Source organism: Catharus ustulatus, chromosome 21 (genome assembly GCF_009819885.2).
Source record: "Catharus ustulatus isolate bCatUst1 chromosome 21, bCatUst1.pri.v2, whole genome shotgun sequence".
Taxonomy (NCBI): domain Eukaryota; kingdom Metazoa; phylum Chordata; class Aves; order Passeriformes; family Turdidae; genus Catharus; species Catharus ustulatus.
In genome coordinates this window covers 895,389-922,415 of record NC_046241.1, presented here as the reverse complement: position 1 = coordinate 922,415, position 27,027 = coordinate 895,389, and the positions used below count along the sequence as shown (strand labels likewise).

Genomic DNA, 27,027 nt, shown 5'->3' with positions numbered 1-27,027 from the left:
TTCAGTGTGTCCTGGCAGCGTAAAGCTTGTCCATGGGACACTGCAGGGCTCTTGAGCCTGTGCCCAAACAGGCTGGAGCCATCTGACCTGTGCAACCCTCTGAGCCTGGTTTTGAGTTTCCTGGTTCTTCCTTCTCCACCAAAGCCTGGAACCATGGTGGTTTGCCAGGACCTCAGAGGAACTCTAAACGCTGTCCTGGCTCCAGCCTGGCTCCAGCTCACCCCACAGGGATGTGTCACAGTGGGTGAGGTGATGAATGGCATTTGTGAGGAGCTGGAGATGCCCCAATTCAGTTGTCATTTCAACAAAAGCAGATGCTTGGGAAGGTTTGCAATGGTGCAGCTCTGACAGGCTCCCCATCCTCCCCAGGGCTGGAGCTCTGCTCCAGGTTCCCTCCAGAGGCTTTCCCCTAAACTCAGGGACATCCTGTGCCCTCCTTTTAGGGTTTAGGACCATGTGGAGGCAAAGTGTATCACAGCAGAGGTCCCTCACCCAGGATGGAATTTGGGGCTTGGAGAACAGTCCCCAGTATTTCTCTTTTTTATGCAGATGCTTTGAATTGTCACAGTTTCCCATACGTTAAATCCTACACTTAGGGTGTAGAAAACAATTCTTGGGTGAATTTCTCAGATATTTGAGTAATTCAGTGGAGATGCTGTACACTCAACCAGTGTCAAAATTGGTGATACACCATGTTCCTTGGGTACAAGCATTCATCTAGAAAACATCCATGGCTGCTGAGGTTATCCATGTGCTGGGTGGAAAATAAAGCACCCAAGGTGTCTGTAATAAAGTGTAGATGAGCATCAGTTTTTGTTTTCTAAGAAGAGCCTGTGGAATGTGGCACACGTTTCTCTTTGGCCAGCCCAGCATCTCCTGCAGTTGCTGCTCCCAGGCACTGGAGCAGGCTGGTGTCCAGAGTCTGCAGGAGGAAACAGCAACAGGAGGGAGGAAACAACCCTTTGTTTGTCCAAAGGGTCCCAGATCTGTGGGTTCATTGCTCCTTTCTCAGCTTGGAAACCCAACCAGCCCTGTCCAGCTCTGGCAGCACCAACCTGTGCTGCCTAACCCCAGATTCCATTTGGGAATTGGGCATTAATGGTGGGCTTGGGGGTTTCTCTCTCATCCTTTGACACCACCCTGGGCTGCACCAGAATTCTGGGGAGCCAATTGCACTTTCTGGCTTTTCTTCCTCAGGGTTTGCAGCAGCTGCTGGCCCACAGATGGGCAGAGGGCTCATGGTGCTGCCTGCAAAATTCAACCTCGAAGGGGATCCTGTAGGAACTTTTGTATCTTTTTTGCATCACATTGGAGGTTTTCCAAGACAAATCTGTCCACTCTTCCGGGCTGTGCAAATAATTTATATTCTTGGTTTTCTTGAAGCTCTGAAAAATTGAAAAATTCCTTTTCAGACTGAGATGGAAGAAAAATAGATTGATTTGAATTTTTTTTGTTGTTGCCCAGGAAATAAGGAATATCTTTTTTGGTTTCATAGGCTTGAGTCAAACAGAATGTGGTGCTTGTAAGTGCTTCGTTTAGATTTTGAGCACATCTTACAGTTCTTGCTTTAAAAAATAAATAGGATGTATTTTGCCTGTATGAATAAGAAAATTTTAGATATCAGGGTCTGTGTCACTTCCAGTTTTTGAAAATGAGTGTCATACTCTGCTGTGTGAATGGTGCAGCAGAAATTATACCAATCCATGCCATGATCTCACTGTAGCTCCACTTTGGGCTAGAAATAATTTCCAGCAGCTCTGTGCTCTCATTTTTTTCAGCTGCAGGAACGATGGAGAGTGGGAGGTCACCCTGCTTGGTCCCACTGATGTCTGTCCCCCACAAACTGCTTGAAAAACCATTTTCTTAGCCCAAACAATTGCTCAAAGGTGGAGATTTGGGAGTGAGAAAGTGCAGGTCGATGGCCCTTGGTGACATCCTGCGCTTCCCAGTGCCATGCCTGGGGAAGGGCTCTGGGAGGGCTGAGGGTCCCATCCCTCTGCCCTGGGGCAGTGCTTGGGGTGTCTGGGCAGGGGGAGACGCTGCTGCAGCTTTCACAGCTCCAGTGAACCAGGAAATGTTGTTTTCCCTCTTTATTTTCCAAACTACCATCATTCTTGGGAGGCCAGCAAAGCCACCCTCCCTTGGGGACACCAGCATGGCCTTACTGGGGTTTTTGGTAGTTATTATTTCGAGTTCTTCTTTTTTCTTTTTTCTTTTTTTTTTTTTTTTTTAATCTTGGAGGTTATTTTGTTTGTTTGTTGATTTAGATCTGCTCAGGAAGTCGATCTGGTGATATTTATAGGATTTGTGGTTGACTGATGGGAGTTATTTTGCAAGGAGAATTTCTAAGAATTCTACTTTCAGACTGCTTTTTCTCCAACTTCATTTCCTCCCATTCCTTCTCTTTTTTCTCTTTTTACTATTTTTTCCTTGCTTTTTCTTATTTTTTTTTGTTTTTTGAGGGAGCCAGTGAGACTAAACTCTGAATTCCCCCCTGTAATTACTGCTGTTTTTTAAGTTTGAAGAAATTACCCAACTTTGTGTGCCTTCTCCCTTTCTTACTTTTAGACCAATGTGGTTTGACTTTTTTTTCCCTTTCCAAAGTAAAATTACCATCATTTCATGCTATTTAAACAAACCAATCATACAAAACTGGGAGAGAAGGTGAAGTCCCACAGTTACCCACCCAATAGAGAATGTTCTGTTTCAACCTCACAACCTGTCTATAAATGCTGCATGGGAATTTTTTAAAATTAGGATAAAATTTATGTTTTGCAAATGCAAAGCCTTTCCCACAGGCATTGGAAGGATGTCTTGTGTTCCAGTTTTGGAGGAGATCCTTGGCCAAGGCTGGACCTCCTCATGGTGCTGTTCCTGACACCATCTCACTGCAATATGTATCAAATTATCCTTTTTTTTTTATTCTAGATCAAATTTTCTGTCTTGAATTGTATTTTGGAAGTGTTTAAATTTTCACTGTTTATCTCAGATTGAAGCTGAACATTTGCAGCACATTGCATCACTGCAGTGCTGTTTGCTATGGAGGGACCCAAAGTGTTCTTCAAAAATTTACCAATAAAAAAAAGAAATAAAACCAACCCCAAAATTCTGTCCAGGGTCCTCACTGACACCCAGAAAGCTGAGCTCTGAGCTGGAGCAGCTCCCTGGGGGACTCTCCACAGCCTCTGCAAGCCTGAAGGGCAGAGTCAGCCTTATCAAAGCTTCCTCCAAGAAGTGCTTGTCCAGCTTGCCCAGCTCTCCTTCCCAGCGCTTCCCTTGTGGCTCTGAGCTCCAGCACTGGGGCCAGGCCATGTCCCACCAGTGCCTGCCCTCTGAGCCTGAGCTTGGCACCAGCTGGCCTTGGCTTTAAGTTTTCTCAGCCCTGTGTGCTGTGTCTCTGTTCCAGAAATGCATCCGTGTGTCCGTGCTGGTGGAAGCACCAACACCACTCTGAGGTTCCGTGGCAGAGGGGAGGTGCCTCTGGATTTTCCTCTGTGTACAAAAAAGCCTAAATTGGCTTTTTCTCAGGGTCCTTTGGAAGGCTCAGGAAGCGGGATTGGAGCCTCTGTAAGAGCTCAAGGTCCGGGTGGGCCTGGCTCTGCTGGGCCTGACTGTGCTGAGCCATGCTGCTGTCAGAACTCATCCTGCTCCCAGGTGTGTCAGCTGCTGAGGGCATGGCTGCTCCGCCTTTTATCCTCCTTGCCCGTGTGCTGGGGTTTGGCCATCCCTCTGTGAGAGCTCCAGGGCTCTCCTGGCTGGGCTGCACCTCCTGAGCTCCATGGCCATCACCTCCCTGCCAGCACTGCCTGGGGCTTTGCCTCTGCCCATCCCCATGCACAGACCCAGTCTGGGTGGATGGAGCTGTCTGTGCAAGAGAAGGGTCCTTGGCCTGCCTCAGCTGAGCTGTGGGGAGGGAATAAGGGAATCCCAGAGTGCTTTGGATGGGGAGAGACCTTAGGGATCATCTCCTTCCAACCTCCTGCAGGGACACCTTCCGCCATCCAGCCACAGCTGCTCTGGGCACCCTGTGCCAGCCCTGCCCACCCTGCCAGGGAAAAATTCCTGCCCAATATCCCATCCAGCCCTGCCCTCTGGCAGTGGAAGCCATTCCCTGTGTCCTGTTCCTCCATCCCTTGTCCCCAGTCCCTCTCCAGCTCTCCTGGAGCCCCTTTAGGCCCTGGCAGGGGCTCTGAGCTCTCCCTGGATCCTTCTCTTCTCCAGGTGAACATCCTCAGGTGTCCCAGCCTGGCTGCAGAGCAGAGGGCTCCAGCCCTTGGAGCAGCTCCATGGCCTCCTCTGGACTGGCTCCAACAGATTCAGGACTTTCCTGTGGCAGGGCCCCAGAAGGGACACAGTGCCCAGGTGGGGTCTCACGAGGGTGGAAGGAAAGGAGAATCCCTGCCTTGGCCGTGTTGCTGGATGAGCCCAGGACACCAGCGCTGTGCCTGTGCTCCCAGCCTGCTCCACTTGGGATGCAGCTCCCCCAAACCCAACTCCTTCCCACCCATCCCTTCTGCCTGGAGCTGGGGGAGGCTGGAGCTGTGCAGGGAAGGTTCCTGGCAGTCCCTGTGTGCAGTGGAGCCCTCACAACCCCGTTAGATCTTCCAGCAGAGGCCGGAGGTGCCAAACTCCAGAACAAAATGTGTGGAACAAAGTTGAGATTCCCTGGATAAATAAGTCCTATTTTAATTTTTTTCCCCCCTGTGTGCATTTGTAGCTTGTTAGATATGTTTGTTTTCTCAACTTGGAAAAGTGCCTGTAATGGGATTTTTTAAAAAATTGATTTCCTGAGAGTTTCCTGTGAAATTGAAAGCCTTGAAAATGGATGGATTTCTGAAATGCTAGCACATGGCTCCTTCGCCCCTTTTTGCTCCCCCCAAGTAAAAAATAACAATACCTTCCAACCCCCCAAGGTTTCATTCCATATACATTTATTCTTTAAAAATATTTCCAGCTGTTTCTTTTGCTGGGAAACTCATGCCATCTGTAAACAACCGCTTGATGCACATAATTCTGTTGTTTTGCCCGGTCACTCTTATTTTCCAGCTTTTATGATACGAGGGTTCAGAGTAATCAGTAATGCCTTTTCTCCTCTTCACCCTCAATTTGATTATTTTTCTCATAAAGAACGGAGTAAGGAGAGCACTGAGCAACAGGAGACGGAAAAAATATTTTGATTACTTTTGGGTTGCTTATAATCAAGGAGTAACTCTTTAAATCCAGACCAATTTGCTGCATTGATTTATTCATAATTTTAATTTCATGACTGTTTCAGGGAAAAACAAAAGTACAAAGATTGAAGCTTTTTAATACTGGCTTGAACATTTGTAGTTTTAGGTTAAAATTTATTTAATGTTCCCTTTCTTCAGTTACTTGTGCTGGTGTGTGCTGCTTGAATCTCCCTGGGCTGCCAGGGGAGAAAAACTGAAATTCAAAGCACAAATTCTGCCTTCCAGTACTTTCAGCAAGTTCATAAAATTACTCATATGAATATTCCCTTGACTCAGAGGCCACTGCTCACAGCCCTTAAACCTTTCTGGGATACCTGGAGTGTGGGAGCTGGGAATGGGTGCCAGGGACACCTGGGTCCTCTCGGGCAAGACTGTGCCACTTCCTGGGGCTCAGAACCCACCCAGGCCGGGGACATTGTGGTGGAATTCTTCCCTCCCTCACTGATACTGGTGTTCCCCCAAGTTTCAGCCCCATGTGTGCCTTTTCCATCTGTTTAAAATTCTTCAGAAGAACTTTTAATTCTGGGTTACAGAAGCAGCTCAGAAATGAGGTGGATGCAGGCAGCACACCCAGGGTAGTAAACGATGGTTATAAAATGGAAGATAATAAACAGTAGACAAGAAGTAAATCCAGTGAAACTGAACAAGAAGAATTTCTAGACTTTAATTATGATTTTTTATTAGTATTGTTTACCTACCTGCAGTTTTAGTAGTTTTAACCTCCATGGTGCAACTTGGTCTGTCCCAGACCAGAATCTGTGGAGAAACCTGAGAATACCGAGTTTGCATTCAAAAAAAAAAAAAAAATTAAGAAAATCAACCCCACGAAAACAAACAAGCAAAAACAAACCTCCCAAAAATATTTTAAAAAAATTAAAAGAAAAATAACTCTGCTGTCAATACAAAGAAAATTGGAATCAGCAGAGTGAGGGCCATTGGGCTGATTCTGAAGTGTCACAGCCAGAGCTGAGGGGATCATTCCCATCTTGGATTCTCCAGTAGGACCCTTGCTCTTAGCTGACCTTTGTGTTGGGCTGATACACTCCCTCACTGGATTTGTCATTAGTGTTTGTTATTAATTAGTAATTGGGGGGCACCCTGTAGCTTCCTAGTGTGTAGGAACTGTGGGAAGGGGAGCAGAGAGGAACATGGGCAGCTGCTAACAATCCCCAGGGCTAATTAACACAGGGATGGCACTGGAGCAGGGGGCACTCCACAGGCCTGGTGGGACTGGGGGCCAGCCCTGCCTTCCCCTGGGATGGCTGGACAGGGGCTGGAGCCCAGGGCTCCAGGTGAAGGTGCTGGAGGGCCCTGTCCCAGTACTGATCCCGCAGTGCCATTGCTCTGTGGTGTTCCTCAGCTTCGGGTTCTCCTGCACACGTGTCCTCTGCGGGGTGGTGGCCACCCACAGGAAGGGGATGTGGCCAGGCCCTGACCAAGCTGGGGTGATGCTGTGTTTCCATCCAGAAACGGCTCTGATTTGTTTTAGGTCAGGCACCATCTTCAGCAGCCGTTTATTTGCACGTGGTGGAGGAGCTCACAGCGGGGAGGTGAATGCTCAGTAACCTCATGGCTTTTGTTCTGCTCAGACACTTCCCAGACATGAAATGTCAGAGGAACCTTGTGGGGAATGTTCCCTGTGTCCCCAGGCATCCAACACTGGGATGCTCTGTCTGTCACCACAAGGGTGCTGGGGACAGATCATGTCCCTGTAGGTCACAGACATCTTGGTGCCCTCCCATGGATCAACTTGCTTGGAAATCTCTACATTAAAGCACCTCTTCTTAAGCTTGGCCTAAATGATGTGCATGGTCAGGAGTAGTGAACCCCTTCCTCTGGCACTGAGGACCTTCCTGGAGCTGTGCTGGAGCCCAGGTGGGGTCACTGGTCATTCAGGGATGGTGACCTTGGGTCACTGGTCACTCAGGGATGGTGACCTTGGTGTTTGGGGCCATCCTGTCCCAGACGTCCCCTGGCTCTGGCAGCAGAGCCTCTGTGCCTGCAATGGCTGTCTCTGCCTTTGCATTCTGCTACCCTCAAGCAGCAAACCCTCCATGGGCTCTTCTCAGAGGAGTCAAAACTCTCAGACATTGTTGTTTAGTGCTGGACTTTCCCTGTTGGAAGAGGGAACAAGCACTGGCTTTTCCCAGGGCAAGGCTGCAGCTGAGTACAAGGGCGAGATTCCCTTGGCTGCTCCCAAGGAATTCTGACGCTGAGACTGCCACCAGCATCCCCCACCCTGGGTGTTTCCCCGTGGAGGGGACTTGCAGACCCCACAGTGGATTTTGGAGGTTGGGGAACCCTCACTCTGGAGCTTGGCTCAGCTATGGGACCAGGCAGATGCCTCAGGGAGAGCTCCCATTTCCTCCTTGCAGATATATTTTTTATTATTATCATTTTGTTTGTTTCTTGAGGGGAAGCTGCAGCTGAGGAAATAGGCAATGCGTTCCTCCAGTCCCAGGAACTGTCTTGTTCCCAAGTGGAAAATTCATCCCTTTTGGAGGCTGCCCTGATGGATTGGCAAAGGCAAAGGATGAGGAGGGGATGGGCAGCTTAAGTCAGTGGAGATTTTTGTCATTCATGCAGGGGATGCCCTGGCTCTGGGAATCAGAGGAAACAGTCTCAGGTTGAGGCAGGGGAGGCATAGGTTTGATATTAGGAAAAATTTCCTCATGAAAAGGGGGGGTCAGGCATGGGAACAGCTGCTCAGGGCAGTGGTGGAATCACCATCCCTGGAAGTGTTCTGGTGTGGATGTGGCACTTGGGGACGGGGGTTAGTGCTGCTTTGGCAGTGCTGGGGAATGGCTGGACTCAGAGTAACCTCAGTGAGTCCATGGTTCTGTGGAGCACAGCTCTGCTTGGATCAGCCCTGGGATCAGCTTCTCTTGAAATCCAGGGCCTGTGGTTCCTCAGCATCCGCTGTGTTGGCAGGAGGAAGCAAAAATCCAGATTTAAAAGGGGCAGGGGCACATTTATGGGTCTTTGTGCTCTGTAGATATGTTGGTGTGATGTGGAACTGCTCTGCTGTTTTCTCCCTTCCTATTTAATAAAAATTAAATAGGAAACTGCCTGTGTCTTGCTCTTTGTTTAAAGAAAAGAAAAAAGGGAAAAAAAAAAAAAAGCACTTCCTGCATTTTCTGTGGCTCTGAAGTTAATAACCCCAGACAGCGCAGGTAGCAAGCCTGCAGTTATTTTTATGGCACATTCCTGTGTCAGACCTGTTTTCAGTTGCTTCTCCCTTGACCAAATTTTAATTATTTGGGGTGAAATTTTCCATGCTGAGTGCTGCTGACTCCTTCCAAAACTGAACGTATGGTTTGTGTTTGGACAAAAATTACTCAGCTGTCTCTGGGAAGGCGTTTGAGGGAAAGCAGAGTGGGGGTTTGCATTTTTTTTCCTTTTCCCTCAGGTAAACAAACAACTCTGCCCTTTTCCCTCTGGAGAAGGAAGGTGCTATGGGAGAGGTGCTGGGGTGAGCAGGGTGTGCTCCTTCTGTGACCCCCAGACAGAATTAGGGACTTCTCCCTTTGGGATGGGATTCAGAGGCAAATCATAGGGGGTGGCTATGTCTGAATAAATAAATAAATGCATTGATTGAACCCCTTTTGTCCCTGGGGAGGGCTGTGGCAGTGCTTTGGGGGTGTCCTGGTGCCCCCATCCCATCTATAGGAGCTGATCTGAATCATGGATGCAAATCCAAGTGATTTGAATAATTGTTTCTAATCATAATTTAAGTGATCAGGCAGAAAGCCCATGCTTAAATCGCCTGAAATCTCATTTCACATTTTTCTTGCTTTTAGTTATTTTTTTTTCCTGTAACTGTTAAAATGTTGGGGTTTTTTTCCCAATATAGTGTAGCCCTCTTGATAAACATGGATTTCTCAGGTCAGTTCTACATCTGCTTGGACTCCAATTTTTTGACACGTTATCCTGTTAGGAGATGTTAACTGATACATTTCTTATTTATCACAATTCACTTTTTGCTTACAACTCGAGTGGAGGAGCATATGGCCTGAAACCACATTCTGCTTGTGTGCATTATCATTTAAAGGATATTTATTAGCATTGGTTAAACAAAACTACCCTAAACGTACCCAATATGTAGAAAAGCAACTTTAGGGAATAATATTTTGAATTGCAAATGATTTTATAGGGCAGATTGTGTGACATTATCCAGCTTGTTTCAGCACCCCACATCCGGTCTCCCCACTCATCAGCAGATGCAAATTCTGGTCCTCTCCTCTTTCAATTAGAAATTAGAAAATCACCAAAATCAATTACTTGGGTAAATGGGAGTGCAGGAGATTTCTGTTCCCCTCCACAAAGAAGTTACTTTGTTGGGAGCTGTTCTGACCCATTTTGGCACATTCTGATTAAATGGTGATTCCCAGCCTTTCACCCTCCACTTTTAGTCCTCAAAGGCCACTTTTTAGTATTCAGATGGAATGTTTTGTTTAAATTGATTTTATTTTTAAATCAACAGGCAGGGAGAGCTGGAGGTGCTCACTCAGAGAAGGAAAAGCTCCAGGGAGAGCTCAGAGCCCCTGCCAGGGCCTAAAGGGGCTCCAGGAGAGCTGGAGAGGGACTGGGGACAAGGGATGGAGGGACAGGACACAGGGAATGGCTTTTCCAGGATTAGATGGGATATTGGGCAGGAGTTGTTCCCTGGCAGGGTGGGCAGGGCTGGCACAGGGTGCCCAGAGCAGCTGTGGCTGCCCCTGGATCCCTGGCAGTGCCCAAGGCCAGGTTGGACATTGGGGCTGGAGCAGCCTGGGACAGTGGGAGGTGTCCCTGCCATGGCAGGGGTGGGATGGGATGAGCTTTAAAGTTCCTGCCATCCCACATCAGTTTGGGATTGATTTGCTTATTTCAGCATCCAGAAACATTTAAGGCAGCTTGATCTCATCTCATTCGGGCTTAGCTTGATGTTTTTGTGTAATGGATCATCACCAGGAGCACCCTGGCGGTGTGAAACCATCAAGATGATAGCCCTTACCTGCCGTGGTTCCCTTTTTTCCTCCTTTTTTCCCTCAAAATAAGGGAACTCCTCAACACTGGGGATTGTTGGGATGTCTGTGCAGGGCCAGGGGCTGGATTCCATCATCCTCATGGGTTAGAATATCCTTTCAGCTCAGGATATTCCATGGTTCCATGTTTCAGTGGGTGGCTCTCCCATGGAATTCTCGTGGCAGGAGCCTCACAAGGTCCCTGTGATCCAAGATGTGGCTCTTGGGTTGTGCCCAAAACCCTTTGTACATACAGGAATTGGGAGGTTCCCATCTCTGGGGGATTTTGGGCCTCAGCAACCCCCAGCACCCCACAAAGTTTCTGCCCTGGCTCTATATTAAGTCTCCTTTTTCCCTTTCCCCCCCCTTTCTTTGTACACACAAATCTAATCTTCTAGAAAATGCCCCGAAGGTTTGAGCAATCTACCAGTTGCAGGAACCCATAAAGCTTTTTTTTTCCTTTTTTTCCCCCATTGTGTAAGCATGACAAATCATTAATTTTTGATTGATTGCTTTGAATTATGGGTGCTCTGACATCCTTTCTGTAGCTGAACAGCTGTATAACAAATGAACATATCAGTGCTCACAAAAGATTGGAGATCTAACAGAAGCAATTACATTGTCAGCTCCTCCCTTCTGGCTTTTCCTAGGCAATGGAGAGAAGAAATTTTTAACAGAAATTCCTCAAGTGGCTCACAATAATAATAATAATAATAATCATCATTATCATCATCATCAAAAATACCTTTTTGTAATTGAATTAGATTTTTTTCTCTTCGTTTCCAGTGGATTTCATATCCCTTCAGCAGCCAGGTTGTGTTTCCACTTTGTGTAACTTGGAGAATTCCTTTGAAGAAAATTTTACATAAGAATTTAAAAAAATAAAATCAAATTGCAATTTTTTTGGTTGCTATTCCTTTAAGATTTCAGAATTGCACCAGTGCACTAAATGTGACCTCCATAACTTTTAAATTAAGAATTTATGCTGGCTTGAAATTTATGAAATATTTCAGCATGAAAGAAAGCCTTTTTCCCTCAGGAAAATTGAGCAATAAATCACAGCACTCTCGATTTACTGCCCTACAGCCAGCCAAAGATAGGATTTTTTTCCTTCCCCCCTTCATTCTGAAAAAAAAAATAAAAAATAAAAAAAATGTAATCATATAAGACAGCTTAGCTGCTATCCTCCCACTCTCTAGAATTTTTAATTTCAGCTGTTTCTGCTTGGATTTATTTCCAATATTCCTGCTCGGCTTTTCAATTTCCTCAGTTATTAAATTTTAATTCAGTGCATTAGCATTTAAATTAAAAAAGGGTTTATTTTATCAAAATCGTTGGCTGGCCCCCATCCTGCTGCACATGAATTGCCTGTTTCTGCCATTTGCACAAAATGTGAAATGCAGCTAATATCTTTTAACTTGTATTTGCACAAATTCAGAAATAAAATTTCTGGGATTGGAATAATATTGTCTTTCCAAGGAAGGCTCTCATCAGAGAGCTGGGGAAGGAGGAGAGAGGAGACCCTGAGCCCTCCCTGCTGAGCCCTCCCAGGGCCTGCAGGGCTAACAGGGGCAGTGCTGGCCTTCCCCTCCAGCCCGGCCGGGGCATTTGGACAACTTGACCATTCTTGATTTTCCACCTGGCCATGGTTTTGTGTCCCAGGGATCATTGTGTGAGCCTTGGGCTGCAGGGGAGTGACAGAGGGGACAGCTTGGGAGGAGCCCCCATGGTGGGGCTGGGGCTCAGAGCTGGGCTCCAGGCATGGCCAGAGCTTGGTGCAGCCAGGGCAGGAGGGGCTGCAGAGCTGCCTCGTCCTTCTGAACCTCACCAGCTTCTTTGTTTTGGTCTCCTAGGCCGACGAGAGCAACAGCAGCGGGCAGAGGAGCTCTTCCAGCAGGTAGGGCTGGGCTCTGGGCTGTGCTGGGTGTGTGCAGCCCTGCTCACAGGTGCTCTCCATGCTGGACACAGGGTGGCTGCAGGGAGGGACGGGTGGGAGCTGCCAGCGCCCAGTGTCCATGCAGCCCTTTCTGGATATGGCTGGAAAGATGGATGTGGGGGTCTGGCCTTGTCCTGGCCTTGGGGACTGAAAGCAGAGGTGCCTTGTGTGTGATGTGGGGAGTTCCAGCTGAGTGCCCCCAGGATGAGGTTCCTGGATGGAGACCTGGGACCCCTCTGTCCTTCAGAAGGAGAGGACAGAAGTGTCCCAGCACCCCAGCCCTTGTAATCCCATTGGAGGTGTCTGTGCTGAGGTGGGTCTGCCCTGGGCTGTGTCCTCCTGTCCCCTCCAGGGCCTGGAAAGCACTGTGAAAGTTTTATTGCTTAGATGGAACTCATGCTGCCATGTAAAAGCACATCCTGGCAAGAGCAGGGAATCGCTGCGGTGCTGATGCTGTCCCTGCTCCCACTGCTGGCCATGCACAGCCCCTGTTGGGCTCTGTGCTCCCACCAGGCTGGCTGGGCCCTGCCCAGTGTCCCAGCTCTGCCAGTGGCATTTCAGGACAAAATACCCTCATTCCTGGCAGGTTTTTTTCAGATGGCACTGCCTGGCATTGAACATGTGTGGGGTGTCCCTGAGCTGGGCAGAGGTGAGTGTTGGGCACCTGTCACACAGGGAAACTCTCTTACTTTGTGGGGGAGAGGAGCCAGGCATCACTCCCTTCCCCTGGAGTCTATGCCAACCTTTAATTCTTTTTTGCAACTCTCACTGGAAGGTTTCCCACAGGTGGTGGGCAAGTGCATTCTCCATGTGGGAGCTGACTTTTGGGGAGTCCATCTTGCCTTTAGAGTGTCCATGTTACCTTTGGGGTGCCCATCTCACCTTTGGGTGCCCTTGGGGCTGAACATCCTCCCAGGAGTAAGTGATAGCCCTTCCCAGGGCAGGGATGGAGCTCCTGGTGAGGTGGGAGAGCTTCCCTCTGTTTTCCCTTTTCCTTTGTATGTCCAGAGGAGTATGAGGCTCATCATTGCTTTTTTCCTTGTAGAAAAATGGAAACAAAACCTGCTTTATCATCTACCTGACCGCACAAAATGTGTTCAAAGAAAGGAGAATGACCAAGTCCACTTAAAATTAATAAAACAGAATCAAAACATAATATTTCAAGAAAACTCTGTCAATGATTGAAGGTAGAAATGTGACTGTGACTGAATCTGTGAGGTCATCAGTGGATGGAGACACAAGATGGATGTTTCTCAAAGTCATTGCTGCTTGAAACCCTCACTAATTGCAGACTATCAAAGAAACTTTTAAAAATTAATTTATATCAGTAAAAAATAATCAGCAAAAATAATATAGTATAGTATAATGTAATTAATATAATCTAATATAATCAAAGTAAAGTTGCCTGGATTTTATCTTCCTGCAATATTTTTTTTTTCACAGTAGCAGGCTTGGTGCTAAGGTGATGACTGTGGTATTGGGTCAATCCTATTTTTCTTTTTTTTTACTGCAGTGAATTGATTTTATTCTGTTTCAAGCAAACACTGAAAGCTCTGAAGGCCCAGGGGTTTGTGATCCCACCACCCCCAGCTCCAGGGGCCTGGTGCTGCCTTTGGAAGAGCAGGGGTCAGGGTGTGCAGCTGGCAGCTCATGGTGGCAGAGAGCACTCGCTGTTCTCCTCCCTCATTAACTCCTGTATGGTTGCTGCACCTCAGTGAGCACTCAGTAATGGGAGATTTTAAAAGGTGAAGAGAATTCATAGGAGCACAAAAAGCCCCCTTCCTTGAAGGCAGCCAGAAGAGAGATGGCTGCTTGCCTTGGGGAAGATGACAACTAAGAGACAACCTGACAAAGCTGTGCATGTTTTTGAACACTCCAGAAAAGGTAGATCAGAGGCTTCTTTCTTCCTTTTGCAAGGAAAAAAGAGACAGTCAACAAAATTAAAAAGCAGCAAATTAAAAGCCAATAAAAGGCAGAATGTTTTCCTGCATGATGGGCAGCAATGTGATGGGAGCGCGATGCCAGGAGTTGGGTGCTAAGAGGGGCTGGGAGGGGACTCAGCTGGAACACAGTGCTAGGGGATGACCTGGGCTGGATTCACTGAATTCCACTGCCTGGGGTTGGGAGGGACTTTAGGGATCATCCAGTGCCACCCCCTGCCATGGGCAGGGACACCTTCCACTGTCCCAGGCTGCTCCAAGTCCTGTCCCACCTGGCCTTGGGCACTGCCAGGGATCCAGGGGCAGCCACAGCTGCTCTGGGCACCCTGTGCCAGCCCTGCCCACTCTCCCAGGGAACAATTCCTGCCCAATATCCCGTCCATCCCTGCCCTGTGGCAGTGGGAAGCCATTCCCTGTGTCCTGTTCCTCTATCTCTTGTCCTGGGCCCTGGAAGGAGCTCTGAGCTCTCCCTGGAGCCTTTCCTTCTCCAGGTGAACAGCCCCAGCTCTCTGCAGAGCAGAGGGGCTCCAGCCCTTGGAGCAGCTCTGTGGCCTCTTCTGGACTCTCTCCAACAGATCCAGGTCTTGTATTGGAGGCCCCAGTGCTGGACATGGTCTGGCCCCATCCTGTGGGTGAGCACATGGCAGGGGACTGGTTCCTTGCTGTGTCCACTGGAGTCTGGCTTGAAACTTCTTCTGAAGCCACTTCTGCACATGGTGGCCCAGGCTGGGTATCCCTGTGTGGTGTGTAACACCCCCAGAGGCTTGGTGGGACAGGAGGGCAGTGTGGGAGCAGCACTGGGAGCTCTGGGCCTCAGGAGTCTCCATTAGACTATTGGAGCACTAACAACTTCCCAATAATTAATGTCAGCGTTCAGATGGTGGGCTCTGGATCCTGACAAGAAATAATTGAAAAACCAAATGTGCAATTATGTCTGACAAGCAGCGTGTGCTTTTCTTGGTCACCAGAGCCTTGTGTAGTCATGTGTTAGACATGGTTTTATATAATTATTATTGTTTATATGGCGGGTGTCAGAGGAAGGAGGAATTTCAGTTTCGAGTCCTCTGTTGGCTATTTATTTTAAAGTCATTAGATTTGTTTTCAGACTTAACTACACTTAATGTGCGAGACTCCTGCTGAATAAATCAGCCCCTGATATAGGAGCTGCATCTGTTTGCGGAGGGAATGGAGCCAGCTGGAAGCTCAGCCCCGTCTGCAGCAGGGCTGTCACCAGCCAGCAGCCCGCTCGCAGCACAGATGTAGCTGTGGAGAACTCTGCTCCTGGAGCAGAGGAAATCCAGGCCTTTGGGGCTGGGAGCTGTGGCCAGGGCAGGGGTGGCTCTGGTTTAGTGCAGTGGGAACAGCACTGGGCTGCAGCTCCCTGAAAGGGCTCAGGCAGGTGCAGGTGCAGCAGAAGGGCTCTGGGTGCTGGCCCAGGTGGGAGCAGAGCAGGAGTTCCCAGGGGTGCTTTGGGCTGGGCCTGGAGGTTTCCCAGCTCTGACATGGTGCAGTTTTCCTGGGTACTTTGGACCAAACCATGGTGCCTCAAGGGTCTGAGTGTTTCAGTCTGTGCCACAGAAGATGTAACTTCCATGGAATCACAGAATCCCTGAGCTGGAAGGATCCACCAGGATCACTGAGTCCAGCTCCTGGCCCTGCACAGACACCCCAACAATCCCACCCTGGGCATCCCTGAGAACAGTGTCCAAACACTCCTGGAGCTCTTGGGCTGGGACCATTCCCTGCAGAGCCCTGGGAGGAGAAGCTGTTGAAAAAGGGTTGCACCCACTTTGCTCCTTTTCCTTTCTCCAGCCTCCCTGGTGGCACTTTCCCCTCTTTTCCCCACTTTCCTTGCTCTGTCCTTTGTGGATATATCCTCCCCAGCAACTCCTGTCATCCAAGGGAGTGCCCTGGGATGGCACCAACTCTTCTTCAGGCTCCTCTTCCAGCTCACCAGTTCTCCAGCACTGGGGAAGGACAATTTCTGAGGTTGTGGTCCTCTGAAGCTCGGGAGAGGGCTCTACACCCTGTGGAGGGATAGGCTGGATACTTCCAGGAAGCAAAATTATTTGAATTGTCTCCCCTTTCTTTTAAGAGGCAACCTGTGGGATTTTCAGTCCCAGAGCACCAAGAAGCTTCTGACTCATCCTGCATCATAAAAAGAGAAAACTTTTACTAATTAGGCAAGGAATTTAATAAGCCTTGGTGCCTGCTGAAGGGCTCTCACCAGCCATCTTCAAAAAGAAACCAACCTATCAGATAAAATCCCCCAGAAGTGCCCTCTGGCCAGTTCAAGAGCAGTGGATAGTTCAGTTTTGTACAAGAACCAACACAGAAGCTGTGTAGAGGGCAGGTTTCCTTGAAACCAAAAAGAAGGTCAGATGCAGTGCTCAGACACAGCCCAGCTCCTGGGAATAGGAGTATTTTCTGTGCAAACCACACCAGTTTACCCAGTGGCACAGTCCTGGAGAGCTCTGGATGGTGCGAGGTGGAGAAACGTCCCTTTCTGGAGCCATAAAGTACCGAGATGTGGCAGCTCTAAAGCCTTCAGGAAAACTGAGCTACCAGGAAATCCTGGGGTCACCCCTCACTCCTCGTGGCGTGTTGGAGACCTGTGACCATTTCAGTTCTCACCCCCTCAGTCATTTCTTAGTCGAGGAACACAGAGCTCTTTCACTGATATAAATAAATCTTAATCTATTCTCTTTGTTTTTCCCTGAATTTCTTTGTCTCTGTTGACATTTCCACTCTTCAAAATTTAAAGACGCTGGCAGCTATTCCATTATCATCTTAAATTCAGTTTTTAACCTGCATCATTTGTGCGTCGCATTTTTTATCTGACTGAATTCTTTTGCTTTTGGCAAAGAGTGCGCGGTTGTTTTTTGTTGGATAAGCCAAATTTTTTTTATATTTGGTTAGACTTTCCTCTTCAAACCATCCTCAAGATATTCCTAATAAGGACTGAAGGGAATTTGTTTTGCTAATACCTTAGGAATTCTTTGTGGCTCTTGACTATTGTTCTGGTTTGTATTTTAATGTTTAATTTCCAGAGGAGAGGCAGGCTGATTGGTCCTGGAGTTTACCTTCTCTGAAGGATTCAGAGCTGCCGAGTGTCCCTTGAGGAATGAATGCACGATTAAATTCCTCTTGGACTTCCTGAAGCAGAGTTTGCTGTCAGGAAAGGTTGTGTGTTTTACTAGACCCAGATAGCTGGAAAAATTAAGTATTCTGCTTTGTTTGTTTGTTTTCCCTAGATTTTAGCACTGACACCACACACACCACTGAGTGTTGCATTATGTATTTTGGGGTTTTTGAAAGCTGTTACTTCTGTTTTCAAGAGCTGGCTGCCCTCAGAGGCAGGGGGTGAACCTCCCTGAGGCATCTGTCTTCTACAAAACCTTCATATCCTTTAAATTTATGAACTCCTTAATAATATTGGTATTTATTGAGCAAATTTCTTCCAGGAAAACCTGAATGGCAGCTACTGTCACACTTCTGCCTGCAGAAGGATGCGGCCTCGTGTTCTGATTTCAGTTTATTTTGGAGGGAGAAAGCAGAGGATGTAAATGTGTCCCAGATAGGGGCAGGGTTTGGGCTGCTTCTCCTGCCTCAGGGATTTTATTTGTGTGCCCAGTTAGTTTGATGTTCCCAGGTAGAACTGACTTGGAGCGAGGACCTCAGAGCCTCCAGCAGCTGCTGCTTCATCCTTGGTCAGGGCAGGAGGGACCAGCATGTTCAGGGTCATGGATGCAGAGGGGACCCAGCAGCCTCATGAAGAAACCCAACCAAGCACAAGAATACAGCTCCTGGGCCATGGGCAAAACCAGCACAGAGACTACAGGAGTACTTGGGACCTCACAGGGACCCTGAAGTCTTTGAATCCTGAGGTTCACAAGAGCGTGTTGCACATGGAAAATGCCCAGAAGCCCTGACCAGCTTTTGCTTTTTTTGTGTTCTTCAGCAAGTCTTCTCTCCTGAACTGCTGGTGGAGGAGGGAGTATCCATCCCCTAAAGTAACAGCAGGACAGGAGAGAGCAGTTTTTTTCCTGTAACCTTTCAGAAGTTAAATGCACACTTTGGGAATTCACAGTGGCATTGTGGAAGATTGTGAAGAGAACTGAAGCCTCCTGGTAGAACAGATGACCATGAACCCCTCTGTGACCAAGTGAAAATTTGGGTTTCAGGCATATGGACCAGCACATGCTGCCATCATGTGTGTCACCCAGAGTGCTGGTGGCACACTTGGATATCCTGCTTGGGTGTCCATGCTCTGGAATGTGGACATGCTCCCAAATGGAAAGAGTCAAGATCAGAAGGGATATTTTAGTGTGCACACACTAGAGTGCTTTGCTTCATGTGGAGGGGAGACTCCCAGTAAGAGAATCTCTTTTTCAGCAAATGCCCAATGACCAGAGGCAGAAATCCACACTGGAAGTACAGTGCCTGTTTCAGAATAGAATCCCTCAGAGGAGGAACCCAGGATGGGGTGGTTGTTCCATTACTTCTCACAGCAGCACCAGGCCATCCTGTGTGATGGATGTAGCTCAGGCTGCAGAGGGGCTTTGGCAGAGCCTCTGGTAGCTGTGGCAGGCAGTGGGGGGTTGAGTCCCTTGGAGAGGGGCAGCTCTGGACACTGTGACACAGGAGCTTGGAGTGGTGTCTTTGCCTTTCAGGGTGTGAGGGAACATCTGAAGCTGGGGCTGGAGCCTGGAGCTGGAGCCAGGAGCTCAATTTTAACACTGGGAAAACAGCTCTTACTTTTCTCTCTTTTAACCCTGCACTTCTTGTCTGGTGATGTCTGCAGGACCTGTCCCCAGTGGAGGACACCAAGCAGTTTGTCTGCTTCCTGACTTTCTCCACCTCCTCCTGGTGTAGGGAACGGGGCCCAACCTCCAGGGCTGCCCCAGGAAGCAGATGAGAGCCACAGAGAGGGGTGGGAAGGACCACAGCTAATTTATCAGACAACTAGAATTTCAATTTACATCCTTCTTTTTCTTGCCTCTATTTTCATCATCTCCATGTAAAATGAGAGTTCATTTACATCTGTTCTGTCTATTCCACCTCCCATAGCTCCCGTAGTCATGACAGGAACCTTCTGATTCTTGTAAAACCATGGCAGACTGTAAATTGAGCCCAGTTTCAGCCTCTCCCATTTTTTCCTTTGCTTTCTGACAACTGAGGCCTTTTGATTTAGCCTGGAATGAACCAACTGGATGTTGGTTTCCAGAAGACAAGTTGGGACATCCACTGGTTCTGGTGTCCCACTGGCCTCTGCAAAGGTGCCAATTGCTTGGTTCCCATGAGTGTTGGGAGTCCTTACTGAACCTTTTTGCTGCTGTAGACCAGAAGAGCCTTTCAAGGAGTGCCCAAAATGTGTTTCAGTTTTACTCTAACTGAGGACACCCTGTTCTCTGCCAAGAGGTGTCACCACCAAATCACAGAATGGGTTGGGTTGGGGGGACCTTGAAGACCCATCCTGTTCCGCCCCCTGCCATGAGCAGGGACAGCTTCCACCAGACCAGCTTGTGCAGAGCCCTGTGCAACTTGGCCATCATTGGTACCATCAAGGCACTAATGATCTCTGGGTTTTCCAACTTGAGTATTGTTTAGGAAAAACCAAAAGAAGCTCCGCATTTGCTGCTGGGGCGGGAGAGCTATTTGTAGGTGATGGTTCAGAGTGGTACATCCTCCTTCATATGTGTTTCCTTTAACTGTCCTTTTGAGGAGCTGATGTTGAAGACTGATACTTCACTGATCTCACTCTGCCCCTCCCCAAAAACTCAGCAGGATGTGTGCTGTAAAAATAGCCTCATTAGAAGCCATCTGAGTACATATGCAATCACAGATGACTCAAAGGGAGCACGGAGCACACATGTTTCTGTTGCTGTCTTCAGAGAATTACATGACAAATTATTCCTAGCTGGAAGAAATGTCCTTTTATAATTGGGGTTTTTTTCTCATTCTTTCAGAAGGGAGGAGTGTGTGTTTTTTAAGTAGCTTTTAGTCACTTTCATTATTTATGAGGATGCTACTCCAGATCAGAAACAGCAAACTGCAAGCGCGAGTTTCTTGTGGCTGCAGCAGCTGACAGGCCCTGTTTGCTTTCAGTCATTGCTGTTCTGCTCATCACAGCCAGGGAGACCCTGCAGAGCCCAGAACAGATCCACACTGCAGCCTCCAGCCCTCACCCCCTTCTCCTCATGTCCTGCCACAGGAGATCAGCTGGAGGGCTGCTGGATCTGTGGGTGGTGTCACAGTGCAGAGGGGACTGGTGTGAGCACGCAGCCTTTCCTTTCTGTCCTTCCCTTGGGAGGAACTCCTGGCATTGCCCTTGTGTTGCTCCTTGCATTGATGCTGGTGAGGCTTCACACCCAGAGCTGTTCTGGCTCACTGTTGTGCTGCATCATTGAGCTCTGCCAAAGCCCGAGGCCTTCATGAGCTGCCACAGGTGTAGGGCCAAAGAAGCTGTACCCAAATGGGTCCAGGAACCCACTTTTACCCCTGCCTTTCCAGTTTCCCGTGCTGAGGCTTCATTAAGGCCTTCTGAAATCTCTTCTGCCTTCACACACTCGTGTCTGACATGAAAGTGGCCGCAACGTCATCAGAAGATGAAAGTCTGATGATCAAAGCAGGCAGCAATGTTGAAATGAGCATTGTGAGATGGCAGAGCTGGTATTACAGTAATTGGCTGTGTGGCCTACTTAGTGTGAGCAGTGATACATGCAAGTGCAATGTTTGTTTGCCTCTTTCATGTTGGAAATCACAGAGTCTGTTCTGGGAACTGAAACAGGACCTCATCTGTAGGAGCAACCAGGCACGGAGTGAGCACCCAAGGCTTCTGATCCCAAGTGTGATCCCAAGGCTTCTGCCTCCTCTCCTCAGCAAGGAAGAGCCTCTTGCATTGCCAGGGCCCACAGTTCAGTAGAGACAAGATATGGAACAGTGAAGGAGGTTGGTATTGCCCAGGAAGGGGCAAAGCCATGGAGAAGAAGTTTAATCCCCCCTGTGGAAGGGAGGTAGGGTTCAAGCCAGCTGTGCCTGTGCACTCTTCTCCTCTGTGGCCTGATGGCTCTGAGCAGTTTTTGTCCTGTGCAAACAGTGCCATGTTTGGAGAATAGGAATATCCTCTTCCCAGGGAGCACCCCATGGATATTTAAATGCAGGTGGACCTGCAGAGGGAGGTGCAGCTAACCCCTGGAAGGCCACACTGAGCACTAAACCTGCTGCATTGTTTCATGCAGAAGAGTGGTGTCATGAGGCTGGGACTGAGCTCAGAGCCACCAGGAGGTGGTGGTGGGGAAGGTGGGAGGTGACTCTGGCAGGTTCTCCCTTGGCTCCTGTGCACTGCTGTCTCCACCAAGTGGAGGCTCTGACCATCACTCGTCCCAGTGTGTCCCCAGCAGTGCCCCAGCAGTGCCGGCAGCAATCTGGAAGCTGGGGCAGGTCTCTGTGTGGGCACCATGGGATGTGGGTCACACCCTGGGCCACACTAGGGAGTCCTTCTGTTCCTAGCCCCCAGGACTGATACTGAACTTACCTGACATCCCAAAAGCTTGCAGTCCTTTTCTCTCTGTGCCCTCATCCAAACCCTTGAGTCCTGCTTGGAGCCTTGGGAACTGCAGAACTGAAAATTCACTCCTGATCCTGCTCATCCTCTTTCTGAGCCTTTCCAGCAGTTGTGCCCCAGCTCCAGAAGAGCTGCCATGGGACAGAAGTGGCAGAACCAGGCCTGGCCACAGTGGTGCTGAGGCCTGATGTCTTCCCTCCCCCAGGCAGGATGTTCCCTGTCCCTCCCTGTGTCTCTTGGTGAATTTCTGGAGAAAAGAATGTTCCAGATCTCCTGCTGCTTTTTCCTCATCTCCAAGTGGAAGTTCTTTGTGCTGCTCAGCAGCAGGGGAGGCAAAATTCAGCACAACACTGAGCAAGTGCAGCATCGTGGGCTTGATCATCCTTGATCAGCAATGGCTGATCCAAGGACCAAAGGACTGGGGATGAAATGAAACTTTCCTGGGTAGTGCATGTGTGGGTTGATGCTGTGTGTGGTGGAAGCTGTGTTGACTCCTGTCTTCCAAGAAAAACTGGTTCTGCTGGGACTGTGCACGTACCCCTTTCCATCCTACCTGAAGCTCTCCAGTGTCAGTAGCTTCCTTTTCCTTCCTGTTTTGCTCTGGGATGTTGGTACTCTTTGCCCAGACAAATCAGGAGGCTTCAAACTCTGCTGTCCCTGAGCCCAGCTCTCCCCTGCACCTTTGGGAACATTGATATCCCATTCAGCAATTGAGCTTCAGAAGAGCCTGGACTGGTCCTGGCTCTGCTCTAGCCACAGGAGCACAACCTGGATTTCACAGGGGACCACAAGAAAGTGATGCTTGCTCCTGCTGGGAGAGCTGGCTTCCACCACTGCTGTCCTCCTCCTCCTCCTCTCCAAAGTTGTACAGCCCCAGCTAAGGCACACAGTGGCTTTTGGAGAGCTCGCCTCTGCTCCCAGGAGTGTCAGTGCTGCTGTTTTTACGGTTTCACTTGTTTCTGAGGGGAACAGCAGCTCCTTTCAGGGCTTGTGAGCCATGAGATCATGTGGAAGAAAGTTGCTGAAGTATTTGGGTCTGTGTCCTCCTGCACATCAGGTATCTGCTCAGAGTTAGAACATATGGGGCAATGAATTGCTTTCAGTTAATATTTGCAGTGTTAGGTCCCACCCAGGAGCAGACATTCCAGCTGGGAAGTTCCTTTCTTGGCAGAGCTGGATCCACAAAGTCAACGTGCATGAAGGGCAAAGGTTCTGAGGGTCCATTGATCTGGTCTAATAATTTATATATTCCTCAGCTCCAGGCCACCAAGTGTGGCCAGTGCACATCTGTACTGAGCCCAGGGACCTAGAGCCAGCCAGACACACAAATCTGGGTTTGAAAACTTGGGGGAGATCTCTTTTCCCTGGGCAGATCCTTTGGAAAATGGCTGTTCCACTGGACCACCATCTGTGCTAATGTTTTATGCCTCATTTCAGCTGGTTCCAGCTTCCAGCAATGAGCTTGCACTCGACTCTTCCCTGCCAAGTTAAGGCAAGACAGTATTTTCTCTCCATGAAGATGATGATACGCTGCAATCAAATCATCTTCCAGTCTTCCATTTGGCATGAGAAACAGACTGGAGCAGTTTGGTCTCACAGAGTTGTAAAGTGTCTTTTCCCAGTCTTGAACCATTTTAGTACTGCATTTTGGAACCATCTTCAGTGAAATAAACTGGGCCAGGGGACTAGCTCCTTTGTAAGGCCTTTATTAGAAAATCTGCTCAGGGGAGGGAGAGCCTGAGGGGTTGCGCACACCGCCGCCAATGGCTGATCCAGAGGAGGAGGAGTACAGCTTTGTCTTCCCAGGCAGAGCCAGGGCTTCCATTCTCAACAAGAATCCCAAGGAGGGCAATTTTAGCTCATAGTCCAGGGGTCATGTTGGTAGGGTGCTGTTGGCTCATGGCAATGGAATCAAAGCAGCTCAGGATGATAAATTCATGTTCTGCACTGCTTTCCCAACCTGCAAACACTATCCTCAGCTCCAGATGTCATTTGGGCTCCTTGTGTTAAAGGGTTTTAACTCCAAATAGTGTCCCAGTGTCCTTTTTACTCCTTTCATTTGCATACGGATCAATGATGTCACCCTCACAGGCGCCATTTCAGGAGAGCAGCAGCACCACCCGATGGAAAGGAAAGGACACAGAGGTGAGACAACTGGGGACTGAAACAGAACGAGGCCAGTAATTTAACAATTAACATCAATTAGGAATCAGAACAGATAAGGCTTGGAATTTAACATTAACAATTAACATGAAAACTAAACAAACTTAGGAACTTGTTCCTAACATACAACTTTTCTGATCAGCTCTGAAACCTGAAACTGCTCGCTGTGTCTGCAGCACGTGGGGAGTGTCTTTACCACAGCTTCAGAGGGAGAAAACGACCTCCTTGTTCCTTCTTGGGCACCTGAACTGAAAATTTGATCAGTCCTTCAGCTCAGAGCATGGCTCTGTGTGGTTTCAGCACCATGTGGGTGCACCCACAGTCCTGGACTTGTCTGACTGTGCTGCAGCCACTGGTCTTGGGCAGAGCTAGCTACAGAGAGGGAGATCCACTGGTGGAGTGTCCTGTTCACAGTCTTTGTTCTCCACTCCTCCATGGCTCCACCCACAACTTTTAGCAACAGTGTTCAATTTAATTCCAGAATATGAATAAATCTGTCCCACAGCAACCATTCCAGGAGTCCTGTGGAAATGCCTCTCTCTTCAGGAGCAATGCACATGGAGAGCAGCTTTGCCTTGCAGCACAGGGCCTGTGATTTGGTTTGTGTTTGAATGTGACCAATGCAAAGCTGTGTATCATCAGAAAATCACTGTATTCTAGCCCCTTTTATAATCTCCTCAGAAGGCTCTAGCCTCAGTCTCACTGCCACTGGTATCAGCTTCTAATCCCAAATCACTGAATTTTCCTATTGCTTTGCCCAGAACTGGCAGGTCCAGGTTACTGTGCCATCGATGGCCAAGCTCTCACTGCTTGCTCCCACCTTCCAGCCTCCCAGTGGGAATTGCCCTGGCTGCCTTTGATCTTCCTCTATAGTCCTGTACAGGCTCTGAGGAAGGGAAGATTTCCCTATCTGCACTATTGTTGCCTTTATCAGTGTTTTGCATTTCACACCTTCTGGGTTTGACTGATCTGCAATCAGTCCCACTCTTTTCTGATCCCTGAGTATTCTCTACTGACTGCCTTCCCCTTGGAAGGGTGCTGAGCCACACATGGTGGCTGAGATGGATGAGCCTGTGGCACACCCAATAATATTGCCACAAAGGCTGTCCAGTTTTCAAACACATCTTTGTCTCAATTCATCTTTCTCACTTGTAAGAGCCCTGTATGATTTTGGGAGCATGGCAAGGGGGAGTATGTGTAAGAAGGCAGGAAATGAGTGGGAAGGCAGGTCAAGGCTAATTCTCTCTGTTTAGGGGCTATTAATTGTACATTTCATTCCATAATGAGAATGAAAGGATGAATAATAAAATCTCTGGCAATAGGATGTGCCTGACCCAGTTTGAAATAGTGACTCCATGTCCATGTGGAGGTTGGGCAGTAATTACTGGAGGATTGTTCTCTCTGTTCCTCTGCACCCCTCATCCCTGTCCTCCCAGGAGCTCCACACTTTCACCTCTAGCTGCACCTCTAGCTGAGCTGCAGGCTCCATAACCTGTGTCAGAACCCACTGGTTCTCTAACACTCTAATTCATACTTTGTCCTGATGAACTTTATGATGTTCCAAGCAATGGGATTTTTTTCTTTGTCACTGTTGCACAATCTAATGATCATCCATAAGTCCAGCCTATTTTTCATGTTATTTTGTTAGTTCTGCCTAAAACATTTTCAAACACCTTTGGCTGTTCGCAATGTTTATTTTACACTAAATATGTCACAGTGGTTTCTGTTTCTGGGTAGTCTGAGCCATTATATATTTAGTTCTGATTTCTGCACAAACTGCACCAGCAATTATTTTATCTTTGTATTGCATGTTGGAGTGTATTAATAACCAGTATGAAAAATTGGGGGTCCATAAAGAGGGGTGCTAAAGGAGCTCCACTGGCTTATTCCCACTTCATTGTCTGGTGGGCTCACACCCCCTTTGCCTTTTAATACCACAGCATCTGTTCAGGTTGTTTTGCAGCTTTGAGGTGTCCAGTTCTCTTTTCTTAAAGGATTTTGAATATTTCTTTAGATTGTTTTTTCCCACAAATTTCTTTCCCAGATGAAAACACATGTTATTTCCTAACCTGTTTCTGAGTATAGTGGACCCCCTCTGCCTTTCCCCCTCCATCAGGCTTTCCCAATAGTTGTATCTGTCCATCTGTGGTAGTCTCCCTAAATATCCTCATGCTCCAGATCCCCTTTGATCAGCACTGTGTATGTTCAGTAAAGCCTCTGAATAACAGGGAATGTCAGGTTGCTTGAAGGGATAAAAGAGAAGATGGGATGGAGGGTGGAGATAGCTTCAAATTAAAAATGTCAGGGAACCATAGAATCGTTTAGGTTGGAAAAGATCTTGAAGATCATCAAGTGAAAGTTAATTCTGCAGTGCCAGATCCACCAGTGACCCATGTCCCCAAGTGCCACGGGAGAATATGGCATTGTGTGTCTGGACTAGTGTTGGCAAAATACCTGCAGTCAGAACTGCTGAAGCTGTGCCCATGGCCTGCTGAGAACCAGGGCAAGTTCTGTGCTCCTCTTTAGTGATCCAGTGTGTTTATGAGCACTACTCTTGTTTATGATTATTAAGGTTTTTTTTCACTACTAACAAATAATTTTATTGCTTTTGTCCAGTTAAATTTTAATTACTTATCGTGTACAGCAGACACACATTAATATGCTTCTTTCAAATAACCAGAGTACCTTGAATTAGGGCCTGGTAATGACAAAAGCAGCACTTGGCATTGAGAATTCACAGTCTCTTCTCTCTTTCCCCCTTCAGGGAGTGTCTGAAGAGGAGCCCAGGGAGCCCGAAAGCCGAGGGCTCCGACTCGGCGACATCTCAGTCCTCCCCCAGTGAAGAGGTTGGAATGATGACTGAGGTGAAAGTGAAGACAGAGGTACCAGATGACTACATCGAGGAGGTGATCTGGCAGGATGACACCAAAGATTCCAAGAAGAACATCAAGGATGGGTCGGGGGATGTGCCTGCAGAGATCTGTGTGGTCATCGGCGGCGTGCGCAACCAGCAGACACTCGGTGAGGCACGAGGCACCGTTCATTCCCTCAGGGGGTGTGGGCACAGGATGGGGCTCTGGAGAGCTGTGCCTGGACACAGCTTTGCTGGAGGGCCCAGAGACAGAGTGAACATCAATCTTGGGGTCCTGGCTCAGGATTATTTGTGTCTGTTTGCATGTGGTTG

The 27,027-nt window shown here is 48.3% G+C and overlaps 1 protein-coding gene across 15 annotated transcripts in view; it reads left to right on the top strand.

Moving 5' to 3' along the window:
* The window catches only part of ZNF618 (zinc finger protein 618), a 147,141-nt gene that overhangs the window by 49,493 nt on the left and 70,621 nt on the right, over positions 1 to 27,027 (top strand). For 14 of the 15 annotated variants that reach the window (XM_033077182.1, XM_033077179.1, XM_033077175.1 and 11 more), the window contains exons 2-3: positions 12,091 to 12,134; positions 26,608 to 26,864. In XM_033077182.1, the coding sequence (XP_032933073.1) occupies positions 12,091 to 12,134; positions 26,608 to 26,864 (301 nt within the window). Of the gene's footprint in view, positions 1 to 11,838; positions 11,910 to 12,090; positions 12,135 to 26,607; positions 26,865 to 27,027 lie in introns of those variants that run through there. The other variant, XM_033077169.1, reaches the window with a different exon arrangement.